Source organism: Dermacentor silvarum, chromosome 1, assembly GCF_013339745.2.
Source record: "Dermacentor silvarum isolate Dsil-2018 chromosome 1, BIME_Dsil_1.4, whole genome shotgun sequence".
Classification (NCBI taxonomy): domain Eukaryota; kingdom Metazoa; phylum Arthropoda; class Arachnida; order Ixodida; family Ixodidae; genus Dermacentor; species Dermacentor silvarum.
In genome coordinates this window covers 125,060,828-125,079,508 of record NC_051154.1, presented here as the reverse complement: position 1 = coordinate 125,079,508, position 18,681 = coordinate 125,060,828, and the positions used below count along the sequence as shown (strand labels likewise).

At 49.0% G+C, this 18,681-nt stretch overlaps 1 protein-coding gene across 1 annotated transcript in view; it reads right to left on the bottom strand.

Moving 5' to 3' along the window:
* LOC119435998 (CD109 antigen-like) overlaps nt 1-18,681 on the bottom strand; it is a 110,961-nt gene that overhangs the window by 42,616 nt on the left and 49,664 nt on the right. The window contains exons 3-7 of the mRNA XM_037702716.2: nt 13,908-14,076; nt 12,880-12,950; nt 11,556-11,607; nt 7,146-7,471; nt 5,651-5,881 (exon numbers count right to left, since the gene is read on the bottom strand). Of these exons, the coding sequence (XP_037558644.1) occupies nt 5,651-5,881; nt 7,146-7,471; nt 11,556-11,607; nt 12,880-12,950; nt 13,908-14,076 (849 nt within the window). The remainder of the gene's footprint in view (nt 1-5,650; nt 5,882-7,145; nt 7,472-11,555; nt 11,608-12,879; nt 12,951-13,907; nt 14,077-18,681) is intronic.

The following is an 18,681-nucleotide window of genomic DNA, read 5'->3' as shown; positions in this document are numbered from 1 at the left end:
CTTATAGTGCAGTTGCGGGAAATGAAATACCGGTTACAGTGTGGCTGCCTGGGAGTACGGAAGTCAGCGGAGACGGCGAACGCTCCCCTCAAACGGGTGCCCCAAGGAGTGCTCGAGGAAGAAAGAGAGACGAAGTGGAGGAGAAGGGCACGTGGTGCGAACGAACAGCCAGTGAGGCTGAAACCAGAGCCTTGAGTGCGAGAAAATATCACGGCGCGCATGGGCGTCTTGCGCTGGAGTTTGAGGTATAGTAGCGGCGCCTGGCCGCGGCGAAAAACGTCATCTGGGTAGTACCAGCTTGGGCAGTAGAGCCCTGGCTGTGGCGAAGCACGTTTCTAGCCGGAGATTTGCGTCGATTCGCACTTTTTTCTGCCCTGTTGCGAGTGCGAAATGGCTCGTCACTTCTCACAGACCACGCTGCGAGCTGGCCGCAGCCTATAGTTTAACGAAAACGGACTCTCCGTGTGCCGTGGGACTTAATGCTGGAAGCAGAAGACATCGGCGACGCCGATCCGGAGAGACCTAGTTCAGCCTTGAAAAAGCTTCGCCATCGTTACTGCTGCATCGTGGGCTGCCACGAAGAAGGCCTGAATACCAACATCAGATTCTACCGTTTTCCTTCAAGGCCTCACGAAGCGGAGCGTCGGGCGCGCTGGATAACTGCAGTTCGTCGCGCTGGGTGAAGTGGTGTGTGCAAATGACCACAAGTGGTCGGGCTGATTCGGTGACAATTCACTGCCCTACTTCGAGAAGCACAGGTTAGAGAGTTAAATGTGCTCATCCTTGACATCAAGTCAGCACGTTGAGGCAGCACAGCAAGGTAGTATTGATTACAGCACATCGATGTTCGAGCGCTGTCATTAAAAGCTACATCAAGCGAGCAGCGCACGAGCTCGCGCTGCAGCGCGATTCGCACGTACGTTGCTGCGACCTCATATGCATTGCATCAGTTATCTATCAGTTGCTAAAGGGACAGATGGCGGCTACTACAGCGCAGGCATAATTACTTGTCAAGCGGCATGCAGTCAACAAAGATTGCAGGAGGCCCGCCGTTTCGCGGCATGTCGAAAGACCGCTGCCGTCGCGGCGCGTACGATCGTGCGCTCGAGCAGTTCGTACATCGCGGCATGCTGAAAGACCGCTGCCGACGCGGCGCGTACCGTCGCGCGCTCGAGCAGTTCCGTACACATGATGTCTGCTTATCACTACTGTGAATTCATTTATAACAAGAATTCCTCGTGTTTGTGCGCCTGAATCTAGCAGCGTGAAAACCTTACCCGAAGTTCAGCTTCGTACGTGACTCGCTTCACTTGCGATTGACACCGCGCTAAAACTTCGCTGCTTATTTCTTGAACTGCTTACACGTATTCGGCGTTGCATAATTTCTTGCCTTTACGCAGCGTGCCATCCCTGAAAAAATCTTCGGCGCCCGATATTCGCTGCAATCCGTGGTACAACACAACCGAAAGTGGCGGGTCCATATTGTAAACGTGCAATCCAAAGCAGACGACCGAGCTTGGTACTACCCAGTTTCGGATTGAGGGCGCTTTTTAGCACCATTTTTGCAGCGCCCCCTGGGCAACGCAGGATCCCCATAGCGAGCGAGGACCACGAAACTGCCAACGCCGGCCAAAGCTCGCTTCACGATAACAGCAGTAAACGAAACTTCAGGGAGGGAACGGGCGGCGCCGGCACGGCACGGCGAAGGGCGCACGCGGAGACCGTGGAATGTGAGGGATGAGGGCGGCAGGGAAGCGGATTTCGCCTCCGCAACTCCGCCGCTTCGGTGGCTCCCCTCGCCCTCCCTCACTTTCGACTGTCACTGTGCGCGCCCGCCGCCGCTACAGCCGGCCCGGCGCCAGCTCCCTGAAGTTTCGTTTTCTGCCGTTATCGGGAAGCGGGCGTTTGCCGGCGTGGGCAGTTTCGTTGGCCGACCTGGGACAGCGCCGCTGCTTCCCTCTGCGCCGTAGCCGCAGCGTGCAAGGTCAACACGTGACCAAAAAGTAGAGGAAATGTAAAGGAGAAAGAAGGGTTCACTGCCATTTTCTACGCGTGGCTACGGTACAGGGGCGTAGCCAGAAATTTTTTTCGGGGGGGGGGGGTTCACCGGCCCGACCGGGGGGGGGGGGGGCAAGCGTCTGCTTTCCTTTACGTGACGTGATCAATAATAAATATCGGTAGTTTAAGCAGACTCTCTACATGTATATCAAAGATATAGGACCCCCCCCCCCCCTCGCGTGTGCTTGTGAAGAAATTAAGTAAAAAGTGAAGTAAGCTCCGTAAAATACAGTACGACAGGTACAGTGGGCGTTTGGAGCAACGGTCTCTCATCGCGCCACTGAATGGACCAGTCTTCGAAAACGCATCATTGAGACGACCCGCCCGATCGGAGAAGACATCATTAATTGTTAATCTCCGTTAAGCGTAGATGGCGTCGTCCTCGTCGGGGCGAAGTGCGTTTAACAAGTCAAGGACGGCTATACACGTGAAAATGCACGAGTGACCAGGCTATACCTACACCCATAGCAATAGCTTGTTCGCTGCGTCTTTGCGCTAGAAAACTTAAATACGCGCAAAAACGCGTAATGCTTTTTTTTTTTTTCAAAGCTTTTGTCGCCCTGCTCCCTCATACGAGAGGGCTGCATTTCCTGCGACAAGTGCACGGGCCGCTGTGTCCTCCGCTGTGTGCGAGCATGCAGCCGTCATTTGCCTTTACGTCAACAGATTCAGAATTGTACAGAATATTTCACCGCACAGCATAGATATGGCATGTGTACGCATTTTAAGTAGTGCGTGCAACTCATTTCTGCTTCACTTACGCCGGTGCAAACAGGAAGCTGCCTTGTAACTCACAAAATCTCGACTGATTGGTGTACTAGTGATGCAGGAATGTGTCAGGAATGTGTCTTGTGTAGTGCATAGTGCACATAATCAATTTCTCAGGACGCGTGAACTCCGACAAGAACTGTCAGCGCCTGCAACAAGAGTTTACTTACGCTGTACTGCGCACAGCAGTAATCCATGCTTGTCGGCTGTATGTTTCGTGCATTCTGTTGCGAGTCGGTGGAATTTCACTGCTGGCATCAACCCCTTCATGTGTACATTGCTGGCTTGGGATTCCACAACAGAACAGCAACTACCAGCCTTCCGTAATTGCTGGTTTGGGATTCCACAACAGAACAGCAACTACCAGCCTTCCGTAATTGCTGGTTTGGGGATTCAGCAACACAACAGTTAACTGCCAGCCTTCCGTAGGGGCGCAATCGCAAACAAGAGACGTTTCGCGCGCAGACACTCATTCACACCGACTTGAGGAGGTCGCGCGACCATTTGCGACTGGTGACCAAAAAGCGACCGAAGGCGACTGATGTTCACACCGGCAAGCCCGGCTGAGCGCGACCTGCAAGTCGCAATCCCGGATGTTGTCGTTCTTCAGCGAGAATTCTAGGGATCTACGCAGTTCGCGCACTTCGCTGTGGTTTCGCCTTCCGGCAATAGCCATGGATTTCGATGCTAGCGAAGAGGAAGACGTCGTCACTATGCTGATGGGCTCTGCCGTGGTGTCAGCCCTCGCAGCGCGGAAGCCTCCGAAAAAAACGGGACGCTGGTGGGTGCGCCCGTGCCTCCGCTGGCGTGAAGTGGCCGGCCACGCAAGCCGCCTCCTGCCCGAACTTTGTGCGCGCATGACAACGAGTATTATCGAGAGCAAGTTGTAATTTCTAGTTCGCATTGCGTGGGATTCGGTGCATAATATTAAAGTTCACCCGCTGTTCACCTTTGGGTGGCGTACTCATCCAACGAACGACAGCTGGAAAAAGGATCTGTGTTGTGCTTTCTTTCCCTGGTGTTTAGCTTCCAGCGAATGCGACCGCGTACATTCGACACGTTGCTGCAACTGCTGCGTCCCAGCATCACAAGACACCTGTAGTCTGCACATGGTGGCGTGGACATTGCATTTGGCGTGGAGGGCACCGGATTAAGACAAATATCACTTTCGGCGCGGCGCTGATTGGTTGAGCAGCTTTGCGACCACGCTCACGCGACTGAAAAATCGAGCAGCGAGCGACTGGCCCAAAATAGTCGCTTTTCGAGAAAAGCGACCATTTGCGACCATTTGCGACTGGTCGCTTTGCGACCACTGTCAGTCGCCGGTGTAAATGAGCCTTAATAAGATTCTGCGCGAGCGCTGCCTAACCGGCACCTGAAGGGAAGCGGCGGAAATGTATACTGGAAATTTCGTCCACCTGGGGTCTTTAACGTGCACCTAAATCTAAGTAAACGGGCCTCGAGCATTTTCGCCTTCATCTGAAATGCGGCTGCCGCATTTGTTGCTTCATTTGTTGCGCGTTTGTTGCTTCAGAATGCGGCCGCCACATTCTCGCCCAAAACTTCAGAGTATCAAAGCCTTGACAAACACCGTGACAGTTTTTTTCCATATGCAGACATGATTCGCTGTAAATTACCAACCCAAACGGAAGTGCCCAGGTATGAAATTGTGATAGTAGCACCGGTTTCTTGAATTATGTCAGCGCGAAGCGACGAGAACAAAGGGTGCGTAAGTGGGGGGGGGCAAAACATTTCGGGGGGGGGGGGGTTTGAACCCCCCCCCCCCCCCCTGGCTACGCCCCTGCTACGGTAGCGTGGCTGAGACGTCGGCACGTACACGCAGCTTCCGGCGCAACGCAGAATCGGCGACCTTGCCATTTGAGAGAGGGTGAAATTTCCGCCGCATTTTTTTTTCGCACGCGACATTGAGGGGTCTCTCCTAAGCTTTTACTATATGGCGGTGCCGGAGCAATGCCTGTCGGAGGCGCCGCCGCGTGATTTGGTTCGAATTAACGAGATTCGACTGTAAATTGAATGCAAACGTTCTCGCCGCGTTCCTCGACTGTCGCATACGCGTGGCGGCTCGGTGCACATGTTTTGCATGTGTGCGGGCCTTGAAAATTGTTCCTTTGGTTATAGTGCGGTACCGCTTATAGTGCGGATATTCGCGACTCCGGCGACTTAAGTTACAAGCGGTCTACACTATTACTTTGAGAAATTCCATTTTGTTCACTAACCCCTTGCGCCACACGGAGGGCCTGTGTGATCTGGGTGCTTCGGGATGAATTTCTCCGCTACGGATGCCACGGACGCCGATGCTTACGCCGAAGCCGACACCGACGCCGGATTTTCTGCGACACGGGGCTCGTAACGCTATCGATTTAAAATGGTTGTGTACTGTCCACTTACAAGAGTCAGGCGTGCGTTCAAGTACCCCAGGTGTTGATTAATCGGGTGTGAACCACGGGTACGTCTTTCGGGGCATAAAACCTCAACACTTACTTATACGTGACTTGGGGAAGTCATTGCGACACGCCAGTACGTGACGTCGAAGTAGTTTCCGCCTGACATGCATCACTGACAGTGCTTAGCTCGCTTTCTGAAGGCGCACTGTACTTTCATAACACTGCGCCCTACCCTAATCTTGCAGGGCATATTTTGGCACAGTAGCCTTGATTATTTGGTACTGGTGCGCGAAGCAGATTCATAGTATTACCGTACCTGTTTATAATTGCCATTATTCTATGCTGAAAGAGAACAAAGAAACGAGTGACCTAAATGCAACGGCTTACCCGGTATTATACACCAGTTTGCGCATACTCACGTATATGGAGAACACCATGCCCGGCTTGAAGACAAGTGGCTTCACGCCGAGTATTTTTAGGCTGAGTGACGAATTGATGACGCGGGAGCGCGCGTAGCCATCCACGATGACGTCCAGGAAACGTTCGCCCACGGCAGCCTTTATTTCGATCTCACATTTGTCGAGTGGGTGGGGCGATGCCAGCTCGCGAAGTTCGGACATGGGGAACTTGAACTGGTAGCCCATCCGGAACTAATGAAGTAAACATAGAGAAACGCCAGTGTTAGTGACTGAGTTCCTGATGCAAAGGGCGCTACTTCACGAACTCATGGAAGGCAAAAGACGTGCATGACTGAAATGACGTGGCACATCGCCGCCTTATTTTCTAGCATTCGCCTTCCTTATCTCATCTATTTCACCTGGCGCTACTATTTCACCTGGCAAAAGTAACTGCACCTAACTGGACACCGTGAGCGCACAAGGAAGAGATGTCTGTGCAGTACCATACTGATGAGTGATAGCGCGGTTTTTAACGCAATTGCAGGGGTGCGAGCTCTCGCCAGAAAGGCTGGTTGTCTCTCTCGAGAACTAACGCACGCATCCCACTGATGACGTTTACAGTGAAGTTTTTACAGCGCGTGAGTGCTCGAAATAGTCGCCCCTTCCGCCTTCACGGCTAGTTCGTGTTAATAAAGGCAGCAGGAAGTGTTACCAAAACGCTTGAACAGCTGCCGGCTTCTCAGCCGTGGCAAGCCGACGCGCTGTAACGCGTGCGGAGGGACTGAACTTTATCTCCTAATATCGATACTCCCGTGTGTGCAGTCAGTGCCCTCCTTTCTTTTACAACTCTCCTCTGTGCCATTCTTACGGAATCGATCATGATTCTGCGTAAATTCCGCATGATTTCCGTAAGTGAGAAAATCATGCAAGAATCTGATTCACGCACACGCACACGCACACGCACACGCACACGCACACACACACACAGACACAGACACAGACACAGAGAGAGAGAGAGAGAGAGAGGAACGGAGGTCAACCAGATGCATGGACGGTTTGCTGCCCCCCCCCCCCCTTCATGGGGGGAGGGGATATTAGGTAATATAAAGAAAGAAGACAGAATGAGAACGTTAGTTTCGTGCATACGGAGGAGCACACGTCGTGTCTAATAAGAATCACAGGGGCCAGTCGGCTTCTGGGTTAGTATAAGGTTCTTACACTAAAAGAGGGCGGTAGATACCGATGAACGGTAAAAGGTAATTTTGAAGAAAAAAAAAGATTGAGATCTATACAAAAATGCTTGATAAAAAGCATGATAGCATCCCTGAGTAAATCAAGCAGGCTATAGGTGAATATTTGTCACCGCCCCGTTTCAAAGGGGATGTCAGTAAATTATCATCGTCATCATCATCGCTCAAGCAGACAACCTGGGTCCTGGCAGAAAGCATAAACGCTCGAGCATGCCGAGCCTTTGTAAGCTGCAACGCCGGATTGACACGCGGGGGCGGGTACTCACATCGTGCACATATTCCTCGAGGTAGGGCTCCACGACCTGCAAGCCCGGGTCGTAGTTCTGCACCATGGTGGGGCGCACGTAGGCGCGGATGGTGGCGTTGCCGAAGACGGGTGCCACGGTCGTGTAGTTCGCTGACACGTCGCCCTCGAAGTATTCGTCCGTGTCCAGCACGAACGGCGGCACGATCACGTACACGTCGTAGCGCTCGGTGAACCAGCGCTCGAGCAGGATCTTGCGCTCCTCCACTTGGCTCAGTACTACCACCTTGATGCTCCACCAGCCCACCGCGTAGTCATACGGAAGGTCGAAGTTGATCTTGATGAAGCCTGCGAGCAGAGTGAAGGTGTCGGTGAAAATACGCATGATATATTTTAATGGAAGCGCATGATGATTACCTTTTTAGTCACCTATTCCAGATAGGCAGTTTTGCTACTTGAGGTGGGTCACTTGGAGGGGCGGGTATTATTTGCCCAAAATATAAATGTTTGTATGGCTAATAAACCAAGTCTCAATAACTAGCGTGTAAAGTAATTACTTAGGGCATATATCGGAACTGCCAAAACGAAGCGTGTCAATACCCAAATACGTCCATTCAGGAGTCCTGATCGAGACTAGCACCTGTTGCGATATACAATTTCAAAATAGACTACCACGAAATACATGGGCGTTCTTTCAGTTTTGCTTCGCAATGATCGAGATATGCTTCATGAAGATATGATAGTTACATATATGTCTATTAAGTTGTCAATTACGTAACGGCGCTTACGCTCCCAGACTCCTCTTCGCAACCTTAAATATTTGCAAGAAGCTCGTTCTTAGGCCACTGCCGATTCAGTAATAAAACTCCTCCAGAAAGGCTACCGGAAACTACAGCTTTATTTACTTCAAAACATCGAATATTCTCCTCTTTAAATATCTTTTCCCGGTCACTGTAAACAGTAATATCCAATCAATTGAGTTACCCCTTCTCGGTTTCCGACCTTATCCGTAGTATATTTCCCAGGAATTCTTCATTGATCTCAAACATAGCAGTAGTAATTTCCATGGGACGCCTGCACCTGCAGCAATGATTGGTTTATGTGGGTCATAGTTATCTCCCGCCTTCGTCCACCCAAGCGGGCACAGTTGAGCGTGAGAACCACCACTGCACCATCGGCGTTGTCCTCCGTTTTATTGCGATAGCAATTATATGGACACTCCAAGCGCATTTCTGCCGTCGGCGTCGTCGCCGTGAGGTTTCGGCGTCGCTGAGCGCCATACGCTGTGTGTGCGAGTGAAAGCGTACGAGAGTGAGCTGGCAATCGCGGCTCAATGTAGCGCACGCGAGGGAGGAAGGCAGGCCGGAAGCGCGCGGTCTTTCGCGCGCTAGGCACAGGGGCGAGGCGACGAAAAACGACAGGGGGTGCATTCCGCTCCTTCGGCTGCTGCTCACAGCGCGCCGCGCAGGCGCCGTATCTTGTAAGCGATCTGCGATGTGGGAGAAGTGCACGCACGCGCGGGCCTCGATCATCTTCAAAGCGATCTGCGATGGGGACAAAGTGGAAGCGCCGAGAGCCGGTAGCTTCGTATGATAACGTTTAGTTCGCGTTGAAGCGCAAAGGCCAATTTGCCCGCTGCTGCTGGCGCGCTTTCTCACTCCGGCGTTTTCGCAGCGAGTTTCCGCGGTCATCGAGCGAGATGTGTTCATGTTTACCTGTGCGTGCGTGACACCTTGCTTGTCTATTCAGTTAGTAAGGGAATGTTCACAACTTTATACGGCCCATTAAACTACTATCATTGCTTCGTATAGCTCTCTGCTAATTTGCTATCGCAATCGATGCTTCGCCTTTCGGGCGAAACTGCGACTTGTCAAAACAACATACTAAACAAGTTGTTAATTAAAAAGAAAGGGAAAACTCCACTAGTGGCTCAGTGTCTACGGCGTTCTGCTGCTGAGCGCAAGGTCGCGGGTTTGAGTCCCGGCTTCGGCAGTCACATTTGCAAGCGGGCGGAATGCAAAAACGCTACCGACCTCTGGGTGCACGTTAACGGAACTAAGGCGAATAACCTTGAGTCTCCTTCTACGGCATGGTGACCAATCGCGCTTACTGTAAGTGACTTGGGGTTTCTTCTTTTTAAGTTTGTATGCCCATTATTGGCGAATCCTCCAGAATGTGCCATTGTGACACAAGAGGTACAGAATCTCTCTCTCTCTCCCTATATATATATATATATATATATATATATATATATATATATATATATAGTAGTAAGTGGACTTTTCAATGGGCCAAGCTTATTTAGAAAAATGAGAAGCACAGCTTTGCGGTTATCTTAGGTTTATTTACCCAACAGTTTCGATCAGTCGGTGGACCGACCGACACTGTTGGGTATTAAACCTAAGATAACCGCGAAGTTGTGCTTCTCATTTTCTATATATATATATATATATATATATATACACAGTGTGTCCCAGCTATCACGCAGCACGATTTAAAAAAGGAGAAACGGCGTTACGCGAAGCCAGCCTAGTGCGTATTAACACGGGGGTCAGGACGGCCTTAAATAACCCCTCGTGGTCTTGTGGGAGCCGATGTCTCCTTCGGGGAAGTCCTCTCTCCGGTGGTCAAGTTGACGACCTCCTCTCCCTCGGGTCCTCCTTCTTGGTAGCTCGCCGTTTTCGTCTGCTCCGGTCGTAGAGTAGTAAGTGGTTCGTGGGGGAAAGGGAAAGGTTGACGCTATCTTCTGCAGCCCTTGAGGGAGCACGGCTCAGCGTAGAGGTGAGACGCTTTCTCGGGGATGAAGGGGATTATCTCGTCAAGGGAAAAGCGCTCGGGCTTGCTTCCCACATTTGAGAGATACAGTTTCCAGGAAGATCATAACCTGCCAATGTCTCCTTCGGGGAACTTGTGGAAGTGTCAGTCCTCTGTCGGGCGGTCAAGTTGACGACCTCCTCCCCCTCGGGTCCTCTTCTTTGGTAGCTCGCCCTTTGCGTCTACTCAGGTCGTAGAGGTGTGACGCTTCCTCGGGGATGAAAAAGGATTATCTCGTCACGGGAAAGGCGCTCGGCTTGTTTCCCACATTTGAGAGGTGCAGTTTCCAGGAAGATCATAACATCGAGCAGGCCCAAACTAAGGTTCTCCTGACGACGCTCTCTACGAAGCCTTTCTCAGAATGGCGGTCGCGAGCTTTCGCCCTTTCTGCTGGCGCAGTCCTGCTCCTCTGTTTTCTTCCTTTCGTGTGCTGCTGGTTTTCACACACCGCAGTCCACATCCTCCCTTTAGGAGCGCCACCCAAACGAACACAATAAAGGCGGGTACAGGTAGCTATAGCAACCTATATACGAGAGGTCAAAAGCTAAACTATAAGTTATCCGATACACACGCTACCGGAGAATAGCAGTTGTAAAGCCGTTCTTCTCTGCTTTGCAAATTAAACTGAAAATGACACGTGAGTTCGGCTACCCTTTTCGCATTGCATTTGGCGCATACACGGGGCATTTCCGTAGTTTTCTTTCCTTCACGCACTATCGTGCCAATTGCAGTGCACATTCCTCGTCAGAAACGCTTGAAGCAGCCGAAGCCGCCTTGTACTGTACCTTCGGATCCATCCTCCCTATCAGTTTTAGCAAGTTTTTTCTTTCTTTTTTAAATCGGTTATGAGGAGAACCAACCATCTGTTAAAAGCTGGCATGCAAATTGCAAATCGACATACATGTTTCTTTGTTGGAAAGACGATGAGCAACACGAGAACAAGGTGAGGGCAAGAGCCAACGTTACGACAAGTGGACTTGTCTTCTTCAAGGCGACATATGCTCTCCTCGGCACAGTATATGTAGGTAGGGTTCCTCTAAAGAGGAGATAGGGTAAGGCGGGTCGGCGAGGTAACAGACGAGGGTATGTTAGCGGCGAGGGTGTAGAATTGAAAAGAAATATAATGCGCTACTTAAAAGTCGGTGGAGGAACTTGAGTTGCCATCTTGAGTTTTTGAATTTCCATTTCCCGTGTTTCCCGTGTTTCATTAGAAAGAGTCAATTATAAAATAAGTACTAGTCCTTCAAATCAATCGGTTGTTTGGAGCTTGTTTTTGTAACCGGGCCGCTTGTCTGGACTTCGTTTGAGGCGTACGTATGTACGTCGGCCTAGTTGTATTCTGCCCATCTGGCCACTCTCTAGTATATGGCGTCTCTTACAGCCAAACTGTTGCTTTGGCAAGTAATCTATTTGCAATTTACCATGATACTTCTCTTTTGCAGGATGAGATGTGTGATTCAAAATAAACGCTACGCTTCGCCTATATACACGGTACAAGAGAAGTAAATACCTATGGTTGACACGCGGACAATGCCTAATGGTTTTCTAGCAGGAACGGACGGAAACTTCGCGACTTCACAAAATACGGATTAGATGAAAAAATTGGCGCATGACTTACCAAGGTATGGGTACTGAGAAAGCCACCGCTTCATCACAATGCCCCGAGAATCCTAGAAGTATGTGAGGAACAGATCAAAAACATACACTTCAGCAGCGCAGGAGTGCGAGATTCGCCTCTAGTCAGCCTTCTAGTTTCACTCTGTCACAGCTTATTAAAGCTAATTTTCCTCATTAATTTTATTCGCGATCAATGTTATTATTTGATTTCGGCTGCAACAACTGAGTTTATAGTGGGTTTGTCTGGATGTGCATAGTGCGAAATAATTGTCAAACTGCATGTATTTCGCGCTATGCAGCGCCACGGTAGGGACGAGGCGCTTGATATTAAAATAGACACACAAAACGACATTTATAGCTCTGCTGGCGTTTGAAAATGAAAACGCATACTGTTTCAGGCGCACCAGGGTGCGTTATAGAAACGATAACTCGGTCCATTTAGAAACTGGTTGCACACTAGACTTGATAAATGATCATATTATACCCATAACACACACCTCAAACCCCTTCAACACTTACAAAATCAGGCTGTAAGACTTATATCATTTAACACATTTATATGTCATTCTCCTCCCATAAATAAAAAATTAAATATCCTTCCTCTCTATGAGTTGTTTTGCCATAAGCTATCCATCTTCATTTTTCGTCTTCTACACAAAGAGGTATCTGTTGAAGGTTTGAATGTTGAAAATATTAGCAATACTAACAAAACCAGATTTGCAGAACGACAAAACCTACTCCCAAAAGCTAGAACTATGGGAAACAAACCGCTTTTTTGAGGGGCTTAACAAACTGCAATAGCATTTCATGTGGAATCAAATCACGTTCCTCATTGCATTCGTTTTCTTGTTTACTAAAAGTATTCTTGCTAGAAAATATACCTAGTTAATTATTACCGTGCATCTTGTTACATTTTGTTATATTTACCTTTATTGGTTTCTTTTTGCTCTCTCTCTCTCTTTGTCTTTCTTCTTTAGCTGTGTTATTTCGCTAATGTTGTTTCTGTATAGTCCAATATGCTTCGTTGAATAAAATACCTGGTTTAAATTATGTGTAATATCTGCATGACTGCTGCATGTTAAAATTTAACATCATTTCTATATTTTATTAGGGCAGTTTTTAACTTTGGGACAACCTATCATGCTACTTATTCTGTATCTGTTAAAATGTACCACATTACTGCAATAAATCGCACCGTAAATCGTATAGTATATTATACTTTTAAGTGGCGCCATACTCGGTACGTTTACTGGCCCAAATATTTCTACCGATCATTTAATTAACGTATTGATTACAGGTGTTCTGCACCGTAATATCGAACTTACCGTGAGGTAGACATCCACCGGCTCCGCATATGGCTTCAATTCAGTCGTGAGAAGCACAATTCTGGCCTTAACTGGAAACGATAACAATTATAAGGAACGCACGTATGTGACTAGTATGTCATGTCCTATTACTGCCCTAATCGCGAAAAAAGAAATCATAACAATGCCGATAAGCATAGCAAACAAGCAGGTTTTGCTCAATTATTACTAACAAAGCGGGAAGCATCCCGCAAGTGTAGCCGTTACAACGCAACAGGAAGGCTAATACAAGGAACGCTGAAAATTTCATTCCTTGCAGGCTAAATTAATTTATTGTGAAAACCTGCGCTTTAGGAGACATCGGCAATGCGACAGTCATCCCATCTTCATTGGTGGGATAACGCTTCTTTGGTGCTGGCCTGCCGGGCGTATTGTTGGGACCACCCACGAGATCAGACGCCAACAAACGGCAGCCCAACACACAAGAGGAAACGATGAGGTATTACGAACCAACCGCGTCTACATCTACAGATCGCTGTCACTCAGGGCGGGAAAATTGCGATGGCGTAGCACTCCCTTGACACCGGCATAACTAAAGTCTACGAGCTCCTTGGTTCACTCTGTACACGTGAGGCAGGAATTCAGCGAAAATTGCGGCTCGCCATATGAAAACTTCGGCACAGTGGAAGGCGCAAAATTTTGTATCTTTAACTTTTCGAGACAATGGAATACTTTTCCTGTTCTTTTCGCCATGAAAAATGTCTTATATGATGACCATATGAATGTGGCATACTGAAAAAATTTGGGGGAACTGTTATTCATTCATTAGTTACATTTGAGAATCGGTACCGAATTTGGGACAATCGCGACATTAACAGGTACTTAAGTTTATCGCACTGTTGAATAAAAAAAAAAGACAACGATGGTATGTGCTGAACAGGGTAAAGCAGAATTCCCCCAGTGCAAACGCTCAATTGGTGTTAACACCGCTAAGCCATTCAGCTACAACAAACCCGAATATACGGTGTTATAGGCGAGGAGCGACTTACTGGACTGCTCGAAGTTGTAGACGAACTGGTTCGTCTGGATGAGGATGGTGAGAAATTGCGCTTGGAATTCAACGTCCTGCTCTTGCATGAAACCAGTGCCACCCAGCACGCCGTTGATGTTACCTTCGACGCGCATCTTGTATTTGCCCGGTTTGGCATTCTGCGGAACCTGCATCAGTCCGTGCAAATTAATAGAAAGAAAAAAAAATCAAGTCGCCGTTTCATTTAATGAGAGAAAGTGCGCTGCTATGCAGAACATGCCATGCATTTTGTGCTGTGGTGCCTCTTTTTTTCCGTCATTGAGCGCGTAACCATCAGGGCGACTCGCAAGGGAGCGCGTCGTATATACCCAACAGGCACCCTGTGCTTCTAACTCGGCGCCGGCAAAAGTGCCTCTAGATTCAGCGCCGCGTGTTATTGGGTGTAAAGCCCGACCCGGCGCAAGAGCTGCCGCAACGTAGTCGTGTTGTTGTGCACTTGTGTTGACAACGACGCCTCGTGTTGATGGCCACTGCATCATGAGCCCTTGGTCGCGGTAACAAGTATTGTGTCGTGGGGTGGCAGCAGCACCCGCTGCACAACCCCCTGGCGAAACCTCTTGAAACGCCTGGAAAATAGTGAGAGAACTCCAGTGCCACCATATAAATGTCCTGGAAACTCTTGAGCAATGCGCTCCCCACCAACCTGAGCTAGCAGCTAGCAGCAGCAGCAGACCAGTGATGTGCGCAGTACCATCACTTGTCCATATGCAAGACACGTCCGGTTACCGAGTCATCCGTGATGTGGCTTTGATTGAGTTAGCTGTTTTATTGCGATAGCAATTATATAGACACTTCAACCGGATTTCTGCCGTCGGCGTCGCCGTCGCCGTGAGGTTCCGTATAGATTCCAAGGGCGATAAAATCGTAGCCGCGCGCCGTATGCGCGAGCGAAAGAGCGCGGGGGACGCGCGCTATCACGGAGGGCGAACTCCCCCGCGCGCTATCACGGAGAGCGAACGCACGGTGGAAAGCAAACGCGACCGTCGCCCGAAAGGTTGTGGGGGTATGGGAGGGAGGGAGGCGGGGCGGCGCTGTGCTCCGGCACCAAAGGTGTATCTTGCCACTCAATCTCCCACGCGAAAGCAAGAAACGGGAAGAGGGGGGGCAGCTTCTCCGCTGCCAACAACTTCTCCTTTGCCCGGCGGTGCCGGTCGCCTGCACCGTCTCTTATCTCCACACGGCTCTGACCTTTGTATGCGCTGTGCATTCGCCGCTCAGTTTCCGTTGAAGCGATAGACCGCGCGAACCTGCGCTTGCTGCCAGCGTTTTGACAGTCGTTGGCTGCGGTCGTTCAGTGTGATCTATTCATGTTTGCTTGTGTGCGCTGACACCACGATTGTTAATTCAGTTAGTAAGCCAATGTGTATAAGTTTATGCAGCCGATAAAACTACTATCCCTACTCCGAATAGCTCTCTACTAATTTGCTATCGCAATCGATGCTTCGCCTTTCGGGCGAAACTGCGACATTTTTTTTCCTGGCGTATTCACTTCTACTCTGACATGCGTGCGTGCACGTGTATAGGAATAGGTTGGTACTATATATACCTCTCGAGCGCGGCGTGCTCTAGTCTGACTCATGTTTTCGAGTGTCAATAGTTTACTGATCCGAGCGGCATTTTGTAAGTATCAGTCACTTTTCTGAGAAGTTCATCCAGATCAGTTTGTAAGTGTGGACATTTTTTTCTTGACCGATTATCCATATAATGTAAAGGTAACGTCCATTTTGTTATACACAATCTGGCGAAGCTCCTTGTCGTTCTACAAAAGAACTTTTTTTTTTTCATTTCTGAGTCAGACTGCGCGAATGAATGACACTCTCATGCACGAGCTGGTGATAAGTCTTCGATAGACTGCGAGAAATGTTCCCGCTTTGCTTGAAGACACTCCGAGATCAGCGCTGACTGCAGCCCTCTCTTTAGGTAGTTCTCGCTGAAGCTGGTAAGGTGAAAATTGGAAGCTATCTGATCATCGGTTAGAGCGTAAGGCTGCATTTTTTAAAAGTATGACAGACAAATTTCCAGATCCGTTCTTGCGCAAAGTACTGCGTCTGGACTAAAAATCGGAACAGCCCAAGCACATAGAATACGCGTAAGATCATCCTGTAAGATTCATGACAGACGTTCAAGAGTTATCACTTGCCCACCAAATATGCTTATTCGGAAATGCACACCGCGACTTTACCCGAGAAAGCAAAAAATAACGCCACACGAAATAATTGCGTTAAGGTGATTCGATGTTGAGCAATTCTAACCGCGGTCCCGCTGTTAAATTTAAATTCTGGGGTCTTACGTGCCAAAACCATGATATTCATGATTATGAGGCACGCCGTGATGGCGGACTCCGGAATAATTTTGGCCACCCAGGGGTTCTTTAACGTGCACCCAATGTGCGGTACACGGGCGTTTTTGCATTTCTCCCCCAGCGAAATGCAGCCGCCGCGGCCGGGATTTGAAACCGCGCCTTTGGGCTTAGTATAGCGTAACGCCATTGCCGCTATACGCCACCATGGCGGGTAACGTCCCGCTGTTTCAAGTGTTTATGTATTACTAGCTAGACTTATTGGAGTGCTGTTTTGGCGTGTGATCTGTAGGTAACGTGCACGCTACGAAACATGCAGGTGCCTTCTCTGAAGTATCAGGTCGTGCTGTCATCCAAACACGAGACACTATTTTTAGCTACCTGTTGCAAGACACAAAAGTGCGATCCATCATATCCACAGCCAACAAGCAAGCCACGCTACGCCACGTCAGAGGAGAGCGATCTGTGTTCAGGAAACCGTGAAACAAGTCCCTAAACAACGCGCGAGGAAGCCAAGAGACGTCAGGGAGCGGAAATCCGCTCGCATGCAGGCTCTCGTGCATCGCGTTACTATAACTAGTAAGAGGTGCGCGTGGTGAATGCGCGAGGCCGTTGATACTCGTGCGTATCAGCCTGTCGTTTTTTTATGTTTGGTTGTTTCACCGCGCCGATAGACAGCGCAGCCCGTACAAGAGCCAATTCCCAAAAGAGATTGGAAGCGGTAAACAAAGGCTAAGAGAAACACCTGATCAAGCAGCGTGCTTCCATTACGTAGGCCGGACGCGCTGTTCAGATAGCGCACGTCGCTACCAAGCGGCATGCTATCGATCTTGCCCCGTGAGAGCGTCCCCGCTTGGCGCAACGGTATAGCTTTTCGAGCCACAACCGGCGTAAGAGACAGCTCCCAATCGGGATGCGGGGCCGGCGCTTCCGCCTGAGTGCCGAGTCTAAATAGCGCAAGTGTCGACACAGTGGCAGCAACACATAGGTCTGTGTCCGCTGGGACCATCGAAATTCGAGTGTTCGCGGTTCATCCTGGCGTGCAGCAAAGAGAACACTGGGCTACACAGTGAGCTTTACGCATAGGACTATGGATCGGACAGAGCTGAGAGGTGCCGGTAAAAGCCGGAGCCGACCATTTCTTCCGGACAAACACAAGCAAACACGGTGCAGGCACAAACCAAGGGATCGAGAAGTTGTATAGACCAGACAGCCTAGCCGCATTGCAGGTGCTGAAGAACCAGTGTTTTCATGGTTGTTTATGTTTAGCCCTTGTTATACTCACTTGTCGTAAAACTAGCAAGGATGGAGAACCGATGCACGGTGAGAAATGCATGGACGGCCCATGTAATGCAGGTATGAATCCCGCCTCCTTTAATCTCTGATCATAACGCCGAACTCACCTAGTGCTACGAGACCCCCCCACTCTCTCTCTTTTGACTACCTGGGGTTCTTTAACGTGCACCCAATACACGGCACAGGGGTGTTTTTGCAATTGGCCCCCATCGAAATGCGGCTGCCACGCCCGGTATTTGATCCCGCGCTCTCGGGCTTAGCAGGGCAACGCCAAAGCCACTATACGCCACTACGGCGGGTGTCAGCTGCCTATACATGACGGGACAGAAACGAGGATTAAAAAAATAATAAAAAACTTACAGGAATTAGCACTAACGGTGTGATAACTAGAGGCCGGATCTTTAGGCACTAAAAAAGCGCGTTTTAGGCGCCAAAAATAGGCCAGCAAAACAACGTTTTAGGCCTCTGAATTCGTAAATATAGGCACAATAAATCTTTACATAAATGCCATTTATTTCAAACGAAGACGTGCGCGACCTTTATCTACGACAAAAAAAAAATAAATGTTATTGTGTATGATGGCACAAAGGCGCCAACAGTTGAACATAGCCGTGCAATTGCCCCATAAAACTGCTGGACTAATGACGATAAATTGGCTTAATTCTACAAGAACACTGCTCATATTCATGTTCAACAGCCACTGTACTCGAGCGTCGCATATAGTGAAGCAGGCACGAAAAAGAATAGCTGAAAGTTGGGAAAACTGATTTAAAAAAAAAACGTTACTTTATGTTAGCTTGACGCAATTATATTAAGGCACAACAAAAACAGATAAATAATAAATGCAAGAGAGACTACGATTTATTTTAAGAAATTAACATGTTCTTACTTGAGGACTGTAAAGTAAAACTCTGGCAATTTTCTCATATACAATGACATTATCCGAATTGTACAGGCAAAACGTCCCAACACTGCCAAATACACTTCCGCCCACTTGAAGTGCACATATTTGAAGAAATCTGTTTAGAGGGCACGCGGAACGTAATCTAAGAATCACTGTGAAGATTGTGGAAACAATAGCAAACTACCACCATCTCCAGATTTTTGGATTCAAAATTGTGCCTCTTGTACGCTGAGA